Genomic DNA, 21667 nt, shown 5'->3' with positions numbered 1-21667 from the left:
AAGACTGGAATATGCCATCACATGAGAGCTCACAAGTTTAAGTCAAGTCAGCGTAAAACAATTACATGGTTAATTTACATTTTTATTACACATTGTATAAAATAGATAAAACAGAAACCGGCAGGCTATAAACTCAAATTAGTATGATCCCATTGCTGAAATCAGCAGAGAATGAGAGTACAGTAAGTGGTGCTTGGAGGATGTTGGTGAGTATCGAGAAACGGTAGTTCAGTGAAGTCAGGGTGAATGGAGAGTGTCCTGAAGATTCATGGTCATGGACAGTTGTTCGCAGTCTAGGAGGACAAGGGGAGTCAAGAGGAGGTGCTGGTCACTTGGCCATTCCCTGTGCCCATGGAGATGCTCTGTTTCTCACTCAGTGTCTTAACAACTGTTGCTGCTGGAGATTGTAACACCTTCCTCGAAAGCCTCATTCTACCATCTGTTGGGTCTCGCCCAAAGTATTTAACCTGTTGGCAAAGTTCCATCAGAGAAATAATGTTAGTTAAGAAATCAAGCAGATTAACTAAAGATCAAAATAATGATCCTACTGCAACACATACCTGAATCTGCTGTCCAACCTCTAATCCAAGAGCACTTGGGTGTTTTATCTGTAAAAATTCAGAGTTTACAATTATTTCACTCTGAAACATAAATGACAAACAGAAAACAAGCCAACACATGCAGCCCTTTCCAAAATGGTAACATCTGTAAAACATAATCTCTGTCGAGGGTCCTGTGACCCCTGCATGGTATTCTGGGGCAAGACTCTTACCCGTTTGTGGTCCAGCTGAGAGTTATGGAGCAGAACAGCACTCATGTTGGGATATAGCTTCACCATGACACCAATGTCCCTGTGGGGGAAGGGAGACAGAATTGAAGCAAGTCATGAAGCTACCCATTTAGCAATCCAATGTATAATCAGTCCTATGTTTAAAACCACTGACAGTAGCTGCATCACAGATTAAACAGCATCCTCCAATAACACATAACATTGTGTACCTTATTTCCATGATGGTGGCAGTGTAAACAGCACCAAACTCCAGCAGCTGCTCTTGCTGCAATGCAAAAAAAATTATCCTCAGATTCATTGATATGGGTAAACATGGCTTTTTTGGATGATATATAGTCTAGCCCTTGATCATGACTCTCAGTTCCATTACACATAAGAGTCATTGGAAGAAGGCATCTTCTGGAGAGTTTTGTTAAGATCCCAGACACTCGCTCTGCACATTAACATTCATCGCTTGCTGTACGGTTTTGGAAGCATAACTACCCGATCTTTCATAGGTGTGAGAAATAATTTTTAAAACACAGAAGGTTAAATTGATACACATCTTGATACGGTTAGTGTTCCCACATCTCTATGGTATAGAGTATGTTTATGGAAAGATGGAGGACAAGAACACCTGTGTGTAAGCGCAACTCGGGAAGTGTAGCAGAAGTGTAGTTTTGTCAGATGGAGGCTCCCCTACCTGTATGGATCTATACAAAACATTTACAGTAAGTGTGTTTTATTTTAAGGATTCTTCCTCGCTATGAAAGATAAGAGCCTTATGTTTGGAAAGCCATGTCGCAAGCGATTATTAGAAAGGTTTCTAAACGTTAAAACACAGCGTCGGGATTGTAGTTCACATGAGGCAGTCGTGAGTGAAGCTAATGGCTGATACCTGTAGGGAGAAGGCAGAATGTCGCCTCGAGTTTGAGAGCTAATATAGAGCCCTTTTCTGTTTCCCATCAAACGTCACGTTCGAGTAATGCGCGCATCCCAACATCAAAAAGCTCTGTAGCAGGATAGCCAACGCTGATGTCGGGACCTTGACAAACTTAACAGTAAGTGAGTGATGACCATGAAAACATGCAAGACTGATGGCTATAGCTATGTTCAACAAGTACAGTATATTATTCTTCTGGCCTTATCTAGCTCTATTTGTGATATTTCACCTTGCCTCGCTGGCTTGCTAGATAATCAATCCTCTGATGACATCTGCAATGTTGTAGATGATAACCAACAGATCACCTGTTTATTAATTTGCACAAGCTGCATTTGAAGTTGCACGTGATCGTATCCACTGCTAGGTAAACAATGACGCGGCCGGGAAATGGGTCTATAGTATAATCATTTAGTGAATCTAAATGCATTAAGGATGCATTAAGGAATGGTAAGAAATTAGGCAATACAGTGGAATCAGACTAGGCTGGACTCACATCATCCTTGCAGATTTCTGTGATGAATTCCTGGGCTTCATTCATTGCACCTGGAGTAGGTGCAAACACAGAGAAGGTCTCCTCGTCCACCTGGCTTATCGTCACACCTATCCAATGTCACAGAACAACCTGTAATTTTCCCATACACTATGCACCTATGAAGAAAGCTCATGTGTTAGGGTTGACACAAATGGAGTTAGAATGTTGTTTTTTTAATATTAAAATGTTACCTGTTTGAGCTTGTAGTCTGCGGAGGTTATATCCCCCTGGTCCGACAAAGCGTGCTCGTCTGGAGACAGGGACTCTGACATTTTCTGCAACAGACAGGAAACATTCCTTCAAAGGGAAATACATAAATGATGGGAATCAAATAAGCGCTAGACACCAAGAGCCTTACCGACAACTGGGCCATTCTCCTTTCTTTTATCCCTTGGCTTGGCAATGGTCTTGTTCATGATGCCCAAAATCTCCCTCTTGGCAACTAAAGATATGAGAATGAAATGAGGATTGGTGACTACGATATTTTATAGTGACATAAACAATATATTTCTGGAGCATGTCTTTCATTTCACCTGTGGCTTGCTGAATAGCCTCCATTACAAGTTTCAGAGGTAAGCCTGGAATCTTCACATCAGCCTAGAAGAAGGAGGCATACATTATAGCAAAAATAAAGTCAAAATACGACAGACTAGCTAAACCACTGGACGTTCATCTACAGTACCTGTAAGGCATTGATACCCTTGTTTGTTCCTGCCAGTTTGAAGTCCATGTCTCCTAGGTAATCCTCTATTCCCTGTTGTGACAGAAAACACAAATAAAACAGTTCTACGGGGGATCCCATTATTACAGTACGAATGTAGATTTGGTGAGAAAAATACTAGCAATATTGGGTACCAGAATATCAGTCAATATTCGGTAATCTTGGATTTCTGATGGCTTCTCTGGGTTTGCCTTGGATATGAGGCCAATAGCGACACCTGCCACAGCTGATGAAATAGGAACACCTGAAACACAAAAGTGCTACGTTTCACTGCAGAAGAACAGAAGGATCATCAACAACATCAAATTACGTTTTTTATTTTCCACTTCAAAAACATGAAGTACTGTACCAGCATCCATCAAAGCCAGACTGCCTCCACATGCTGATGCCATAGACGAGGACCCTGAGAGAATGAGAGTGCGTGAGAGAAAGAAAGAGCGGGGGCTAATCATACAGTCAATGAAATTATTAAGATTTTGCAACTAAGCTTATAACAAGTAATAGTCTAAAAATGTAGAAGCAAAATGAAAGTCATCCATAGATCTCACCATTAGACTCCAGAACCTCAGAGGTAACTCTAATTGTGAAGGGGAAGTCTTTGGGAATGACAGGTCTCAAAGACTTCTCAGCCAGTGCCCCTGTTACCATAGAAGCAGAATATGATCTAAATAGTCACATCAATTTAATAACCATGCCACCCACACTACCCATGCGTCGTCTAATCTATACCAGCATACTAACCATGACCAAGCTCTCTTCTGTTCATTCCACTCATCTTTCCAATTTCATTGGTTGCATAAGGTGGAAACTGAAAAATAAATATAATTTCAGCCCATTCAGATATTTTTTTGTGCAATACCAAACTAATAAGCAAATCCTTGAATCCTACGTATTTGCGAAATGTGATACTCACCTCATAGTGAAGCATGAAATTCTTGTCTTTGACTCCGCTGTTAAAAGAGAGCAACTAGTTTCATCTAACCTACATAAATTGCATTAACACTTGCTTGAAATTTGCTTTCAAGAGTACCGTAATTAATCATGCATAAGGTTACCTTAACGCAGTAGTAATGATGTCTGTTTTAATACTAGACTCCAAGGAGTCAAATGTTACAGAGCACAGAACCTAGAGGGAAAATGCTTTATTCAGTAGGCTAAAGATAGAATGACAAGCCACCCAAAATAAATCATACTCCGCAAATACTTTCCAATGTCCCCAAAATAAATAGGATGCATACTCTGAGCCTACATCTTTATAAACACCAGATCCCTACCTGTGTCTGTCCCCTCTGGAAAAGTGCAGACCCATGAAGGGGCTTAAAGATGTCCGCCTCACAGGAAATATTTCTCAATGAAGTCAAGTCTCTTCCATCACACCTGTAAAACAAGGAAACTATTTTATTGTTCCAAACCACACAGTATTCATCAAGTGCATATGTTGGTCATGTATTCATGAATATTTGCTAAATACTACTGAGACATGTTCTTTTTACCTCCTGTACTCATTCAAAACCAGATTGCGGAAAACCTCTTTTGATACAACGTTGAAGGACTCCATCACCTCGTAAGGTTCTGCTTGAGGATATTTATCTACAGAAAAGACATATGTAGGCAGTTAGACAGTAACCACTCACAATACCTTGAAAGTTGCAAAAAGCATAACATCTGTTGCATAGCATTTATTTGGTATATAGCAATGATATGTACCTTTTATTTGTTCCTCTGTTTCAAGCCTTACTTTATTAATGGCATCATCTCTGGAAATCTGAAAGGACACAGTAAGTTACTGATCATACTGAATGAAAAAGTACCACCAAAACATAATAGCAAAAACACCCAGACATAAATACTTACTTTGTCATGAGTGAAGTCTGTGAAAACAGCATAGACCTTTTCAGAGGCTAACCTGAAAGCAAAACCGTGTGCTGTCATGTTACCATCAATAAATAAAAACATGACAGATACGAGAAATATTAAAACAGAAATTTGATGCCTTACTGTCGCGCAAGCTCAATCATTTCCAGGGGAGCAGAAAATATTTTGGGAGGAGTGCGCTTGGACACCTTTGCTTCTCTGGCCATCTGCTGAATTGCCAGTATGATCTGCTGTGTGTGCTTCACACCAACCTTGACTGCATGACAGAAGTCCTGCTGCAACACATTCTCAGCAGAAGCCTCTATCATCACTAAGACACAAACAATATGTTCATTTATTTTTTTATTTTTACAGAGACTGAATATGACATAACACACAACATATATCATAGAATGTTACAGTAAGGTAGAAGAGAGTCCTGTAGGAAAAATGGATGTGCGATATAGGTGGACTACTAACCCACTTGGCTGAGCGGTGCTCCTGCCACTATCAGGTTGATAGTGCTGGAAGCCATTTCCTTTCGTGTTGGGTTCACCAGAAACTCTCCATTCACCAGGCCAATGCGCACTGCACCTAAACATCCACGAAACACAAACCATATGGTTAAAGCCACACGCGGTGCAAAAAAAAAGGACAGGTTTGTAAGAGATACTAACCAATGGGCCCATTCCAAGGAATGTCAGACAGGGATAGAGCAGCAGAGGCTGTAGGGATGAGAAATAGTTTATTTAAATCACTGGATGTCAAACAAAGGTCATGTGACTGCTTCTACAAGGAAATCAATCTCTCCTCACCTCCATTAATGGCCAGTACATCTGGATCATTAACACCATCAACTGCCAACAGATTACACAGGACCTGAAAATATACATAGCAGTATTACAATCAAGAGCATAGCTTGTAATAATAGTGTAAACATATCGGTAATGAGTCCATAAATAATTACAACATTAGCTACAAATGATGACTCACCTGAGTGTCATAGAAATAACCAGCTGGAAATAGCGGTCTGATTGCCCTGTCTGAGGTGAGACAACAAAAAAGGATACAGTTAAAAGTCTGATAATGGTATTTGTACTAATTCATGACTAGAGTAATTGTTGGGTTGTTCCACGAAATGAGTGCCTTTGATATTTTAATATAGATCACAAGGATCATTTAATAAATCAGATAATTACTATGAATAAAGACTTGCTAAAGTGCTAAAATTCAACATTTTGATATTTACTGCCCTTCACCCTCTGAATTCCAGGTAGATTTTAACCCACTTAACCCAAAAGTTATGAACATCATTGTACATTTTGTTGTAATTTCTGTAGATTGTTTATTTAATGTGATTAGCAATTAATTTTAAGGTCAATTCTGTTACATGAACTGAACTGTAATTTAATATGGTGAAACAATTTCTTTAAAAAAATATTATTTTCAAAAGAAACATCTAACAGTGAAATCATAGTGTAAAAGCAGGTGGTTCTACTCTTTTTGGCAATTTGCTGGTGTTTTGTGGTGGAAAACAGAGTGGGTCAAGCATAACACATCAACCCTGTTACCAATAGACAGACAAGCTATACATGCTTTTATAATTTCCTTCTGTTTGTGAACCTAGCATTCAATTGCCCGTCCCTGTTGCACACATTTACAATTACATTTTAGTAATTTAGCAGACGCTCTTTTCCAGAGCAACTTACAGTTAGTGCATTCATCTTAAGATAGCTAGGTGGGACAACCACACATCACAGGCATATAAAGTACATTTTTCCTCAATAAAGTAGGGTCAGAGCTAGAGTGCTGGTTCAGGTCGAGGTGGATTATTTAAGACACTGTTTGAAGAGGTAGGGTTTCAAATGTTTTCAGAAATGTCCTAGCTCCAGGGGGAAGCTGGTTCCACCATTGGGGCGCCAGGACAGAGAAGAACTTGGACTGGGCTGAGCGGGAGCTGCCCTCCAGTAGGGGTGGTAAGGCAAAAGGACCTGAGGTAGCAGAATGTTGTGCTTGAGTTGGGGTGTAGGGTTTGAGCATAGCCTAAGGTAGGGAGGGGTAGTTCCTCTTGCTGTTCTGTAGGTAAGCACCATGGTCTTGTAGTGGATGTGAGCTTCGCCTGGAAGCCAGTGGAGAGTGCGGAGGACTAGTGTGACATTTGAGAACTTCGGAAGTTTTGAAACCAGGCTGGCGCCAGCATTCTGTCTGAGTTGCAGGTGTTTGATGGAACAAGCAGGGAGCCCAGCCAACAGCGAGTTGCAGTAGCCCAGATGGGAGAGGACAAGTGCCTGGTTTAGGACCTACGCCTCTTCCTGTGTGAAGTAGGGTCGTACTATATGGATGTTGTAGAGCATGAACCTGCAGGAGCGAGTCACTGCTTTGACAACAAGTACCCATTTCCCCTGTCATAAGGGGATTTATGGCCCATTTAAGATGAAATCATCAACCCTGTTATTTATTTGGCACTTAATAGGCACTCACTAGTCATTTTTTATTTAACCTCTTTAGATGGGAAACGTTTTTTTCTTTATTTTTTTACCATGTGGGCTTTATGACTGTTAAAAATAGGTGAAATCCCCCCTCACAAATTCACCAAGTTAGACATCTCAAAAGTCACCGCATTGGTGGAATTTATAGGATAGAAGTTAGAATAATCTTCTCACCTATTAGCCTACTAGTCAGAATCTCATTTTCAGTGGTGCCCAACTCCCGCCGCAGGTGGTTAGTGGGGATTCTACCAGCAGCAGCTGCTTTTTGCCTGTAGTCCACCTGTCAATCAAAAAAACACAGCTCTAGCCAAGGGACCTGCATTACTCCAAGGGACCTGAAAACACTATGTAATAGCCCAATACACTAAAGAGATCATTACACATTAATGAAACATCCTACATGGAAGAAAAGCAGTTTTTCAATATGTTTGAAGGGCATTAAAATAAATTAATATGACCCCACTTAAAAAAACAGGAGCATTAACTTACCACTAGAGGCATAAATTGGGAGGGGGACGGTTTTGTTTTACTGACAGCTGTCACCATCACTGTTGTATCCCCAAGCTGGATAAAGAGGTGGAATGCATCTGAGTAACTGGTTTGAACATCTTGTGCATATTCAAGTTGCAAACTGAAATATAGCTTACCTGCACAACAGCCGACCCATCTGCAAATCTGGCAAGTTTCCCTGTTGAGATCTCAAGTTTTCTTTAACAGCAGGGAAATCAGAAAGCATCTGAGGTTAGAGTGAATTGATGTGAGTGAATCACCCATTCATCATCACAGCAATACACATTTAGGAAGACTCAAGAACGATATATTCTAAATAATATTCCTTCTTATAAATATATCTGACTCAGACCATGACCATTATGAAATCAGCAAATACACCCCTGCATTGAATAACGATCTTGAAACCTTGACCCACAGGCTTGACTGGTTGTTACTGTGTAACGTTATGTTATTAGCAAGCTATGAAGCTAGCTAACTACTAACTAGCTAGCCAAGTCAGACGACAACTTACTTCCCTCCGAAGTCCACTCCCACTTTTCGTATCGTTCCATGACTGTTCCAGACGCTTTGGTGGCACAACCGCACATTTAGTCGAGCCAACGAGGGCCCAAGTCTCAGTAAATGTCTCATATTCAAGTAAACGCTAACATTACACATTTTTGTGAATTGCACAGGTATCTTTTACACAATTTTGATGCGCATGTGGGCTGCCATTACAGTTCATCACATGCACGGAAGTACGTCAGAAATACATTTGTCTTGTGATAGGACCAAAGATAAATCGACAAAACAAGGCGTTTCAATATACGAGACCACTTCAGACGTTCCCTCCTCATTTATAGTCCAAATTACATACAGTATATACACTACCGTTCAAAAGTTTGAGGTCACTTAGAAATGTCCTTGTTTTAGAAAGTAAATCACTTTTTTTGTCCATTAAAATAGCAAAAAATTGATAAGAAATACAGTGTAGACATTGTTAATGTTCTAAATGACTTGAAGCTGGAAACAGCTGATTTATTTGAATGGAATATCTACATAGGCGTACAAAGGCCCATTATCAGCAACCATCATTCCTGTGGTCCAATGGCATGTTGTGCTAGCTAATCCAAGTTTATCATTTTAAAAGGCTAAATGATCATTAGAAAACCCTTTTGCAATTATGGTATCACAGCTGAAAACTGTTGTTTTAATTAAAGAAGCAATAAAACTGGCCTTCATTTGACTAGTTAGGTATCAAGAGAATCAGCATTTGTGGGTTCAATTACAGGCCCAAAATGGCCAGAAACAAATAACTTTCTTCTGAAACTCGTCGGTCTATTTTAGTTCTGAGAAATTAAGGCTAATCCATGTGAGAAATTGCCAAGAAACTGAAGATCTGGTACAACGCTGTGTACTACTCCCTTCACAGAACAGGGCAAACTGGCTCTAACCAGAATAGAAGGAGGAGTGGGAGGCCCCGGTGCACAACTGAGCAAGAGGATAAATACATTAGAGTGTCTAGTTTGAGAAACAGACACCTCACAAGTCCTCAACTGGCAGCTTCATTAAATAGTACCAGAAAAACACCAGTCTCAACGTCAACAGTGAAGAGGCGACTCTGGGATGCTAGCCCTATAGGCAGATTTCCTTAGTCCAGTGTCTGTGTTCTTTTGCCCATCATTTCTTTTTATTGGTCAATCTGAGATATGGCATTTTCTTTGCAACTCTGCCTAGAAGGACAGCATCCCGGAGTGATCCCTGATAATGGGCCTCTGTACACCGATGTAGATATTCCATTAAAAAGCTGCCGTTTCCAGCTGCAATAGTCATTTACAACATTAACAATGTTTACACTGTATTTCTGATGAATTTTATGTTTTTTTAATGGACAGAAAATGCACTTTACTTTCAAAAACAAGGACATTTCTAAGTGACCCCAAATTGTTGAACGGTAGTGTATGTCAAGCTGCAAAATTACTAAATGCTAAACGTGTTTTTTCTCAAGAAACTAGGAGAAAAGGGTGAAGTTTGAATTTAGTTGTGTTTACTTATATATTGTGATTTTTGTTTGTACCCCACACAATCACGATAACCATGAAGTAAATGGAGCTTGTACCTATTTCATGGGGATTTTTGAGTGGTACAGTGCTGTTTAAAAATGTGAACACAAGAGGGCGCTTTCTCCTCACAATAAACATGATGCCTACATGACCCATGCCCCAATTATATCTCCTTCCACCCAAAGTTCGCACTGCACTCCCCTTTGCCGATTTGAAAGAAAATGACTGGTATAAGAAATATTGTGGAAACCTCCACCAGCCCATGCCCCCGCCAATTCAATGCTTTTAGATTTGTTGGAAGTAATGAACGAGCGCAGACTTCAAATCAAATCAAATTGTATTTGTCACATGCGCGGAATACATCAGGTGTTGGCATTACAGTGAAATGCTTACTTACAAGCCCTTAACCAACAATGTTTTAAGAAGTTTTAAGTAAAAATTGTAAAAAAAAATAGTAACAAATAATTTAACAGCAGCAGTAAAATAACAATAGTGAGGCTATATACAGGGGGTACCAGTACAGAGAATGTGGGGGGGCACCAGTTATTCGAGGTAATTGAAGTAATATGTACATGTAAGTAGAGTTAAAGTGACTATGCATAGATAATAAACAGAGAGTAGCAGCTGTTAAGAATTATTTTGGACCTAGACTTGGCGCTCCGGTACAACTTGCCTTGCGGTAGCAGAGAAAACAGTCCATGACTAGGGTGGCTGGATATTTTGACCATTTTAGGGCCTTCCTCTGACACCGCCTGGTATAAAGGTCCTGGATGGCAGGAAGCTGGCCCCAGTTGGAGGCCAAGCAGTTGCCATACCAGGCAGTGATGCAACCAGTCAGTATGCTCTTGATGGTGTAGCTGTAGAACCTTTTGAGGATCTGAGGACCCATACCAAATCTTTTCAGTCTCCTGAGGGGAAATAGGCTTTGCCGTGCCCTCTTCACGACTGTCTTAGTGTGTTTGGACCATGACAGTTTGTTGGTGATGTGGACACCAAGGAACTTGAAGCTCTCAACCTGCTCCACTACAACCCTGTCGATGAGAATGGGGGCGTGCTCTGTCCTCCTTTTCCTGTAGTCCACAATCATCTCCTTTGTCTTGATCACTTTGAAGGAGAGGTTGTTGTCCTGGCACCACACGGCCAGGTCTCTTACCTCCTCCCTATAGGCTGTCTCATCGTTGTTGGTGATCAGGCCTACTACTGTTGTGTACCACTTGATGATGGTGTTAGAGTCGTGCCTGGTCATGCAGTCATGAGTGAACAGGGTGTAAAGGAGGGGACTGAGAACACACCCGTGAGGGGTCCCCGTGTTGAGGATCAGCGTGGAGGATGTGTTGTTACCTACCCTTACCACCTGGGGTCGGCCTGTCAGGAAGTCCACGATCCAGTTGCAGAGGGAGGTGTTGAGTCCCAGGGTGCTTAGCTTAGTGATAAGCTTTGAGAGCACTATGGTGTTGAACGCTGAGCTGTGGTCAATGAATAATATTCCCTAATAGGTGTTCCTTTTGTCCAGGTGGGAAAGGGCAGTGTTGAGTGCAATAGAGATTGCATAATCTGTGGATCTGTTGGGGCGGTACACAAACTGTTGGGGCCGTACACACTTCAGGAGAAATTAGATGTTATTGGGTAGCACACAGGTATAATGCAGTATGACGAGGTTGTTCTTAAATTGCAGGGGCCTCCCTTGCCTTTGCAATCATACATGTCTTTGTTTATATTAAACTGTTGATCAATGATAAAACATATTGCAAGACCTTTATACTGCAAATGCTGTTTATGCATTGCTTAAAGTACATAGGGAAAGCAAATTGTCTTGTCCCAGTAGGGATAGAGTGTAGAATTGTCAAGACAAGTTTTGGGGATTTAGAGATATCTATTTTTTGAATCCTAGAAAGTTGCCAGGTCGCAATTGTAAATGAGAACTTGTTCTCAACTTGCTTACCTGGTTAAATAAAGGTAAAATTTAAAAAAAAAAAGTGAAAAGTATTTAATATCTTGTATAGATCAATAAAAACAAAGAAGGCTATTAAAATAAAAAATGTTTTTTACGAGTATAATGTCTGTCCCTCAGTTTTATGTAATTGGTGTTACCGCCTTGAAAATCACTCATGACAAAGATAGACAAGGAATTTGAGCATTCCCTCCAGTGGCAAACTGTTACCGGCAGAGCGGTCTATATTAAAGAAGATTATTGGCTAATCACACCCTTTTAGTGTGTCATGAATTTGAGGATTCCATTGATAATTTGGTGTGTCTAATTTTTATGTATTTTATTTAACTAGGCAGGCAAGCCAGGGAAGAACAAATTCTTATTTACAGTGATGGCGTTCCCCAACCAAACCCTAACAACGCTGGGCCAATTGTGCACTACCCTATGGGACTTCCAATCATGGCCGGTTGTGAAACAGCCTGGAATCAAACCAGGGTCTGTAGTAACGCCTCTAGCACTGAGACGCAGTGCCTTTGACCGATGCGCCACTCGGAAGCCACTCAGGAAATCCAAAGTGTCACTTTGTGTTACTCAATTTAATTGAAGGGAAATAACATTGTGAGCAAAATTATTAATCATATCACTATATTTAATTATTTGTGTTAACAGCCTTAGAGCTGAGCATCTGTGGCCTCCATTTAAGAAAATATTTAAAAATCTAACATTTCTCATTGATGTTACCATCGGTGGTGTTACTACACCTACTGGTGGCACAATGTTCTCCTTATGGTAAAAAATAGTCACTAATATGCAGTCATTAGGCTGCCATATTAGTGGCTTTAGAATGGGAAGATACATTTAAATAAATACAACTTTTCTTCTCTCCAAAATGCCATGCCCAAATGCCACTGCAATTCAAGACCGACCCATGAACCGGAAGTCTTTGGTTGTACAATGTCAGGCTTGCCAGCCATGCTGTTACTGTACTGTAAAAGACTAAAGAACAATGTGAGGATATGTTGAAAGACTTGTTCGATAGGAATATGCTGTCTTTGGTCAACACAGCATTATCAGCTTCCTCATCATGAAATATTGGTTGACCCTTACACTGTATATTGGGAGTCGAATTTACCTGCTTTAGAGTCAGCTATTGGTACTTTCAGAGTGGTGAACGGTGGTGAGGGTCCCCTACCGAGAATGTGAGCGCTATTAATCCTTGCTCTCACTCATCCCCACTCTCAACCACCCTGACTGCGCCTATGGACTCTTCCTGTGCGGGTGCATTCTCAGCCATTTTATTGTCAACCAGGACCCATGAGTCCATTGAAAGGAGAAACCGCTCTCCTCTCTTTTACTGTGCATTGTTGTGTCTGTGGATTTCACTTCTTCAATGGATGAACCACTCACCATATCCTCTATAATAATGACCACAGTGTCGTTATTGGTGTTGGTGATGGGTGTTGGGTGTTGGACCCGCCAGCAACCTAATCGTCGACACGGCAAGAGCATGCATAATTAACCTAACATCTATAAAGAGGGAAAGCACACTGGATATGCATGTTCTGTTGCAAATAGGCCTGACTGGCGCACTAGTCACAGCATCATGTTTGAAGTGATGCATGCTTCATACCAAATTATGTTTGTAACTTTGAATTGAATAATCTTTGTCTGTGAACACCATCCTTACACTCAGATAATAACAATTTGGACCGGAAGCTCTCTCTTTCACTGTTATACCTTCTCAGAAAGATTCACTTCTTTAGGAGGCTAATTCAGTAGGCCATTACTGCTTGCTACTGGACATTTTGGTGTGGTGTTTTTTGGTTTGTTCAAATTTCACAATTACACGCCATGCCTCATGTGTCAAAAAGATCCCCTTGCTGTACCCCGGGAGGGCATCTTGGTGTAATGAAAGGAGATTAGTGTGAGCAGCCATGCAGAGGAAGGGGTGGGAGGCTGTGGTTGTTATGACAACAGATTAGTGTCAGCAGCTTTTTTTTGCCAGAGATTCTATTAGGTTTATCCAGTTGCCATAGATATGGACAGGTTGAGAGCTCCTGTCCTGACGATATCCAGAGGCAAGGACCATCAGTGTCTTATGGACCATTCACTTAATGTTGCCATCAGATTGCACTTAGATTATTATTGTTTCATGGTTTCTTACAAAAGACGTGTGATCATTTTTTTTATTGTTCCCCTCTCACCAGGGATGGGTTTACACCTGGTACACTAGGTGTGTGCAATTAATTATCAGGTAGAACAGAAAACCAGCAGGCTCCGGATCTCATAGGGTAAGAGTTGAGTACCCAGGTCTATAGGGACTGGAAGGTGTCTGACCTTGTATCTGAAATCAAATTGTAGTTGTGCTGTGAAAGGCACGCTGAAATATTGAGAAAGCATTCGTGTAGTGTAGAACAGTGTTTCCCAACTCCGGTCCTATAATACTCCCAACGGTACACAATTTGTATTGTAGTCCCAGACAAGCACGCCTGATTCAACTTGTCAACTAATCATCAGGCCCTCAATGAGTTGAATCAGGAATGTTTGTCTGGAGCTACAACAATAATTTGTGTTGTTGGGGTATTCAAGTACTGGAGTTGGGAACCACTGGTGTAGAATGCACTCGGGGCAGGTCACTCCAGGACTCCGGTAGTTAAAGAGAGTGAACCCATTGCTAGTGTCTATATACTATGGTGGCGCTAGGCACTGACGACAGGCTGTATAAGTACCACAGTAATACATTTTTGGCATATCCAATTACATTTTCAACAGTGGAGTGACAATTTGGGTTAAGGGTGCCTGGCAATCAATCATCACTGCGTCTTAGATAGGGATTACACATAAAACCATTCTCTAAAAGTACAGTGCAAATATGTTTACAACAGAAAGTCTGCAGCACACATATCTAGAGTATGGGTGATAGAACAAAATACGGCGCACAGGAGGTTGGTGGCACCTTGGGAAGGACTGGTTCGTGGTAATGGCTGGAGCGGAATCTGTGGAATTGTATCAAATACATCAAACACATGGTTGGATGCCATTCCATTCGCTCTGTTCCACCCACTATTATGAGCCATCCTCCCCTCAGCAGCCTCCACTGATATTACATATAAAGGAAATTGCTTTTACATTGGCCATAGTCTGCCTACTTTTTTGTTTGAGGTGCAAAACGTACAATATCAATTTTGTGAGTGATAATGGAATTATATTTCATTTTCTACATCATTTCATCATTTCATCCCCTTAGCTAATTTATCACCTGTCAAAAGTGGACATTAGCTCATGAGCACAGTCAGTCATTTTGATTACTTAGACTTAAAGTGGAGAAGACTGATCGTCCATGTCAGGTGTGTAGTAATTACATGGTGCCTAGCAGAGCTGTAGGTATGATTAAAAGTTCTAACATGACATATTAATTATGCCAATGAGGTGTTGATACTGTAGGCTTGTCAGAAACACAGCAGCAGGGAATGTATTGGTATTTTTGTTGTAATCAGGCTGAACCAATTATGTATATAAACCCTGGATTGCAGATGCTATGTATTGGCCATTGACAGGCTATGAAGCCACCGGCCGGCCATACTGGCACTCTCCAGTAGGAGCAATCGTCCATAGGAATGAATGGAATTATACATTATTTCAATATAATATTTCATGGACATTATTACATTTTTTAGAATATAATTTTTATTGAAAATGTTTGTTTAGCTCACATAATAATTTAGCAGTATGCATTAAGGTGTCTAATATAATCAATATGCCAAAATAACAAATGTAGACATCAATACATTCCTTTCTATAGCTTCCAAAATATTTTTTACAATGGTGGAGGAGTGCCAAGATGGAGGCACGGTGGCTTCAAAACAACGCCGCTATCAGTCATCTAATATATTTATAAAACATTGGGCTGACCTTTGCCGTAGTGGCTTTATATCAACAGAAGGGGGATTTTATCCATTTGGTTTGATTTCCCATATTAGCCCGACAGGATGAAGAGAAGTGAGTTATGGGACTGCTGCTCCAAATAGGTCAGTCATCCCAAAAGCATACATCAATCATTTGACAAGACCAGCAAAGTGTAAGGTTTATAGTGATGTATTTTAGTACACATTCACACCTTGGATAAAGATTCCAAAATGTTTGTGATGCATAGATAAGCAGAGTTGGGTAGATTACTTTCTAAATGTAATCAGTTACAGATACTAGTTACAATACCTTTGGGAAGTATTCATACCCCTTGACCTTTTCCATATTTTGCTTGGTTACAGCCTTATTCTAAAATGGACAGAATTATTTTCTTCCCCTCATCAATCTACACACAATGAGAAACAGGTTTAGACATTTTTGCTAATTTATTAAAAATAAAACTGAAATATCACATTTACATAAGTATTCAGACCTTTTACTCAGTACTTTGTTGAAGCACCTTTGGCAGCGATTACAGCCTCAAGTCTTCTTGGGTATGATGCTACAAGCTTGGCACACCTGTATTTGGCTAGTTTATCCCATTCTTCTCTGCAGTTCCTCTCAAGCTCTGTCAGGTTGGATTGGGAGCATTGCTGCACAGCTAATTTCAGGTCTCTCCAGAGATGTTAGATTGAGTTCAAGTCCGGGCTCTGTCAGAGATTTGTCAGAGATTTGTCCCAAAGCCTGTCCTGCGTTGTCTTGGCCGTGTGCTTAGTGTGGTTGTCCTATTGGAAGGTGGGCCACACTAGTCTGAGGTGCTGAGCTCTCTGGAGCAGGTTGTCATCAAGAATCTCTCTGTACTTTGCCTCGATCCTGACTAGTCTACCATTCCCTGCCACTGAAAATCATCCCCACAGCATGATGCTGCCACCACCATGCTTAACCATAGGGATGGTGCCAGGTTTCCTCCAGACGTGATGCTTGGCATTCAGGCCAAATAGTTACATCTTAGTTTCATCAAACCAGATAGTCTTGTTTCTTATGGTCTGAGAATCATTTTGGCAAACTCCAAGCGAGCTGTCATGTACCTTTTACTGAGGAATAGCTTCCGTCTGGCCACTCTACCATAAAGGCCTGACGGGTGGAGTACTGTAGAGATGGTTGTCCTTCTGGAAAGTTCTCCCATCTCCACAGAGGAACTCTAGAGCTCTGTCAGAGTCACAGAGTCACCTCCCTGACCAATCCCCTTCTCCCCTGATTGCTCAGTTTGGTATTGTTTGGAACCACCTTCTTCCATTTAAGAATGATGGAGGCCACTGTTTTCTTGGGGACCTTCAATGCTGCAGAAATGTTTTGGTGCCCTTCCCCAGATCTGTGCCTCGACAAAATCCTGTCTCGGCGCTCTACGGACAATTCCTTCCACCTCATGGCTTGTTTTTTGCTCTGACATGCATTGTCAATTGTGGGACCTTATATAGACAGGTGTGTGCCTTTCCAAATCATGTCCAATCAATTGAATTTACACAGGTTATCTCCAATCAAGTTGCCGAAACATCTCAAGGATGATCAATGGAAGCAAGATGCACCTGAGCTCAATTTCAAGTCTAATAGCAAAGGGTCTGAATACTTATATAAGGTATCTGTTTTTATTATTAATAAATTAGCAAACATTTCTAAAAACCTGTTTTTGCTTTGTCAATATGGGGTATTGTGTGTAGATTGCTGAAGTTAAACTTAACTGAAACTTGCGCCTTTTGTCAATGGTAAATTGAATGTCATTGAGAAAACAAAGGTGTCATAACGTTTTTTTTTTTTTGTTTTTTACAATTATCCTTTCTGAATTTAAAAGTAATCCAAGAAGTAATCATTGTGTTTTCCAAAAGTACTTTTGCTGGTAACGTAACTGATTTTAGTTTTTTGTAATCAGATTACATGCAAATGATTACATGTAATCAGTAACTCCCCAAACCTGTAAATAAGTAACAGGAACCAAGTACGAATGAGGAAAGGGTCATGAGCCCATGAGAGTTAGATAAAATTTGATTTTTTTCACATACTATCACATAGAGGATACTATCCTCTACAACAGAGGTGTCAAACTCATTCCATGGAGGGCCTAATATCTGCAGGTTTTCGTTTTTTCCTTTCAATTAAGACATAGACAACCAGGTGAACCAGTTTACTAATTAGTGACCTTAATTCATCAATCAAGTACAAGGGAGGAGTTTGACATATACACTCGACAACATAACCTTCACTCCAAATCAAAACTTCAAACCTACAACCTGGAATTTGGACAAAATTACCTGGAAGGATTCTTACTACCAAGGACTTTTCAGGACCATCCAGCAAACCAAAAGTAAAATTCATTACAATAAATTCATTACAATACTTTATTACATTTACATTACATTTAAGTCATTTGGCAGACGCTCTTATCCAGAGCGACTTAATAAAGACTGAATGGTAAATTAGGGTTACAGAGCTACCAAGCTTGCTAGGATAGAACAGGCCCGACTGCAACTTCAATTTGCAGTGAAGTGAGAGGTGTGAAAGCCCTTGGCAACATAAAATCCCAACTTCGCCAACCCAAATGCAGAGGCCTCTGAACCCTGCTGCCCTGTGGCTTCTTTACACCCATTTGCAGAGACTATCATAGTACAGTTCCCCTCAAAATCAAAATGACTCCAGAGACACTATCTGCGGACTGCTACAAGACTGGGAACATACAATCCCCTGGCATGGCACACTGCTATAAGAGCACACTACCCCTCTGTCAAGAGAGAGGGTATTGGCCCAGGGTGGGTGGAAAATCAGACGAGGACCCTGAGACTGAGACAGCCTATGTCAATTTGTACAAGGTTGGAACAGCGGTGGTGTAGGGAAGCTTCAAAGACCTCCAACAGGACTTTTACAGAATCAAAGACATGGTACAGCAGGAGAAGCTCTCTCTTGGTGACAACTCCCCGACTCCAAGTAAGTCGTTCCACTTTTTGAAGAACCCTGAAAGACATTGCCCACAACCCCAGCACCTCACACAGTAGCAACATCGCAACAGACAACCCAGCTAGACCAGCAAGAAAACAAGATCTGGCCCTAAACAGAGTGTGGCATTCCGGACCACTGTGGAGAGAGAGAGCGAGAGAGAGCGAGAGAGACTGGCGTTTTGGTATTGCGGCATTGCTTGGTCAGTGGAATCTTTGCTTTAGGTTAAATTAACATGATTCCATGCACCCCTGTTACAGCTCTGTTTGAGTACACTGGCTTTGGAGAGTTTGATTTTCCTTAGCAAAAGGGGTGGTCTGCGTTTTTACGAAGCCAGCCAAGTTGAAGGAATTTGTAGAGTTGTTTTCCCTGCTGTGTTCAAGCAGTGTAAGGAATGTTGCTGTTGCTCTATGACCCAATAATGAATTAGTATGCTCTGTTACGCACCACATAAACATGATTAATAATTTATGAATAAAAAACATATGACCAATCGCATTTTCAAAACCAAGGTTTATGTCAAACATACACTGTTCTCCCCATTGAAAAGACAACAATGGAGCTTCACTAAAAAAAATGTCCACATTAAATATAATTGTTTTCAGATTGTGGTAGGTGCGCATTACATGAGTCATGATGAGTATGAATTACCTGTAAGTGTTTCAGAATCTATGTGCTCAGCCTGGCCCGTGGGTTGGCCTGCTGTGTATTTGAATCTGAATCCCCTCCTACAAAAATGGTAGTCCAAAGTCCCGCCCAAACCAGAGAACACATGGAATGTCTACCTAACATCCTCTTTTTGAACATAAACTAAAGCCTAAATCAGTGGGAGATAGTGTTCCCAGAAAGTCCCAGAAAGTCACATCAAATGAACTCAGAAGCTCTCCTTCCTTATCTCAGGAAACTGGAGAATGACCTGTGCTGGAAAAGTTTAATGTTTGTGATTTTCTAATACCAAATGTCTGTGTTCTATTCATGTGTTTTTCTAATAACCGTTTTCTGTGTTCATGCAAGTGACTGACTGAACGAAGTGCACTGGCAATAAACAACGATTAATTTAAGATGGACTTCTAGTGTCCCTGTATAAAATTATTTTCACAACAAACCCCTAGTAATTATTTCAGGGAAAGTGATGTGCTTCCATACATAGATTTTAGCTAAGCCCTCAGATGTAACCATTAACAAGTAATTCATTATTTTTAAATTGCCTTTTTGGTGACATTGCCCTTTCCCCATTCATTTCGACCGACCAAATAATCAGTTTGGTTGATTCTGAGGCTTATCTTGTGGGATGAATGACTGGGCTGGTCTCAAAATATGCCACAGGAGGTTGGTGGCACTTTAATTGGGGAGAACGGGCTTGTGGCAATAGCTGGAGCAGAATAGTGGGGTGGTATCAAATGCCTCAAACACATGGTTTCCATGTGTTTGATCCCATTCCATTCCATTTACTCCGTTCCAGCCATTATTATGAGCCATCCGCCCCTCAGCAGCCTCCACTGAAATATGCTTCCTAACTGCTGACAGCTCACCAAATCAAAGTTTATTGGTCACGTACACAGTTTAGCAGAAATTCTTATTTTACAATTCTGAACAAAAATATAAACGCAACATGCAAAAAATGTCAAAGATTTTACTGAGTTACAGGTCATATAAAGAAATCAGTCAATTGAAATAAATTGCATTTTATCAATAGCAATTTCAATGCACAGAGATACCGTGACTAGACCCTGAGGCCCATTGTTGTGCCATTCATCTGCCGCCATCACCTCATGTTTCAACATGATAATGCATGGCCCCATGTTGCAAGGATCTGTACACAATTCCTGGAAGCTGAAAATGTCCCAGTTCTTCCATGGCCTGCATACTCACCAGACATGCCACCCATTGAGCAAGTTTGGGATGTTCTGGATTGACGTGTACGACAGTGTGTTCCAGTTCTCACTAATGTCCAGCAACTTCACACAGCCATTGAAGAGGAGTGGGACAACATTCCGCAGACCACAATCAACAGGAGATGTGTCACGCTGCATGAGGCAAATGGTGGTCACATCAAATAATGACTGGTTTTCTGATCCCGCCCCTACCTTTATTTTTAACGTACTGTATCTGTGACCAACAAAGGCATATTTGTATACACAGTCATGTGAAATCCATAGATTTGGGCCTAATGAATTTATTTCAATTGACTGATTTCTTTAAATAAACTTCAACTCAGTAAAATCTTTAAATTGTAGAAGCGGTGCTCCTAGTGGCCTGGAGACTTTAATGTTGGCAAACTTTTACCTCAACAACCATTTTACCTCATTTCTACCAGCATGTCACATGTGCAACCAGAGGGAAAAAAAACTCTAGAAAAACTTTACTCTGCACACAGAGACACATTACATTACATTTAAGTCATTTAGCAGACGCTCTTATCCAGAGCGACTTACAAATTGGCACGTACAAAGACACGTACAAAGTTATCCCTCATCCTCCATTTGACAAATCTGACCAATATTCTATCCTCTTGATTCCCGCGTACAAGCAAAAACTAAAGCAGGAAGTACCAGTGACTCACTCAATACAGAAGTGGTCAGATGTCTTCACTAACATTTTCAACCTCTCCCTGACCAAGTCTGTAACACCTACGAGTTTAAAGCAGACCACCATAGTCCCTGTGTCCAAGAAGCCAAGGTGACTCTGCTTAAATGATTACCGCCCCGTAGCACGCACGTCTGTAGCCATGAAGTGCATTGAAAGGCCACCACCAGCTTCCCATTAACCCTAGACCCACTCCAATTTGCATACCACCCCAACAGATCCACAGATGTCGCAATCTCAATTGCACTCCATGCGGCCCTTTCCAACCAAAAAGAAACACCTACGTGAGAATAGTGTTCATTGACTCCAGCTCAGAGTTCAACTACATAGTGCCCACAAAGCTCATTACTAAGCTAAGGACCCTGGGACTAAACACCTCCCTCCAACACCTGGATCC

At 40.9% G+C, this 21667-nt stretch overlaps 1 protein-coding gene across 2 annotated transcripts; it reads right to left on the bottom strand.

The window, feature by feature from the left end:
- Positions 1-61: 61 nt before the first annotated feature.
- Positions 62-8557, bottom strand: LOC135512259 (polyribonucleotide nucleotidyltransferase 1, mitochondrial-like). 2 transcript variants are annotated; one of them, XM_064934098.1, is made up of 28 exons: positions 8333-8557; positions 7956-8044; positions 7798-7872; positions 7483-7588; positions 5813-5862; positions 5635-5698; positions 5497-5544; positions 5300-5413; positions 4964-5150; positions 4820-4871; positions 4673-4730; positions 4459-4555; positions 4240-4342; positions 4021-4091; positions 3879-3915; positions 3707-3773; positions 3514-3603; positions 3315-3368; positions 3100-3209; positions 2927-2998; positions 2778-2841; positions 2603-2686; positions 2436-2519; positions 2206-2312; positions 1000-1055; positions 773-851; positions 561-608; positions 62-467 (listed from the first exon to the last, which is right to left on the bottom strand). In XM_064934098.1, exons 3-28 carry the CDS (start codon positions 7852-7854, stop codon positions 312-314), a joined length of 2115 nt encoding a protein of 704 aa, XP_064790170.1. In that variant the 5' UTR covers positions 7855-7872; positions 7956-8044; positions 8333-8557; the 3' UTR covers positions 62-311. The 2 variants fall into 2 exon arrangements, with proteins under 2 accessions (XP_064790170.1, XP_064790169.1); XM_064934097.1 differs by having other exon boundaries at positions 7956-8016.
- Positions 8558-21667: the final 13110 nt, after the last annotated feature.

This window comes from Oncorhynchus masou, chromosome 24 (genome assembly GCF_036934945.1).
Source record: "Oncorhynchus masou masou isolate Uvic2021 chromosome 24, UVic_Omas_1.1, whole genome shotgun sequence".
NCBI classification, from domain to species: Eukaryota; Metazoa; Chordata; class Actinopteri; order Salmoniformes; family Salmonidae; genus Oncorhynchus; species Oncorhynchus masou.
This window is presented reverse-complemented; position numbering and strand designations above follow the sequence as displayed.

Bases quoted from the DNA above. Each gene is read 5' to 3' on its own strand.
- LOC135512259 (XM_064934097.1), bottom strand. From the start codon at position 8,478: ATGTGTAATGTTAGCGTTTACTTGAATATGAGACATTTACTGAGACTT. The intron at 7,589-7,797 runs GTAAGTTAATGC...TTTGATTGACAG, and splicing joins CCCAATTTATGCCTCTAGTG to GTGGACTACAGGCAAAAAGC. The intron at 2,687-2,777 runs GTGAAATGAAAG...TCATATCTTTAG, and splicing joins GGCTATTCAGCAAGCCACAG to TTGCCAAGAGGGAGATTTTG.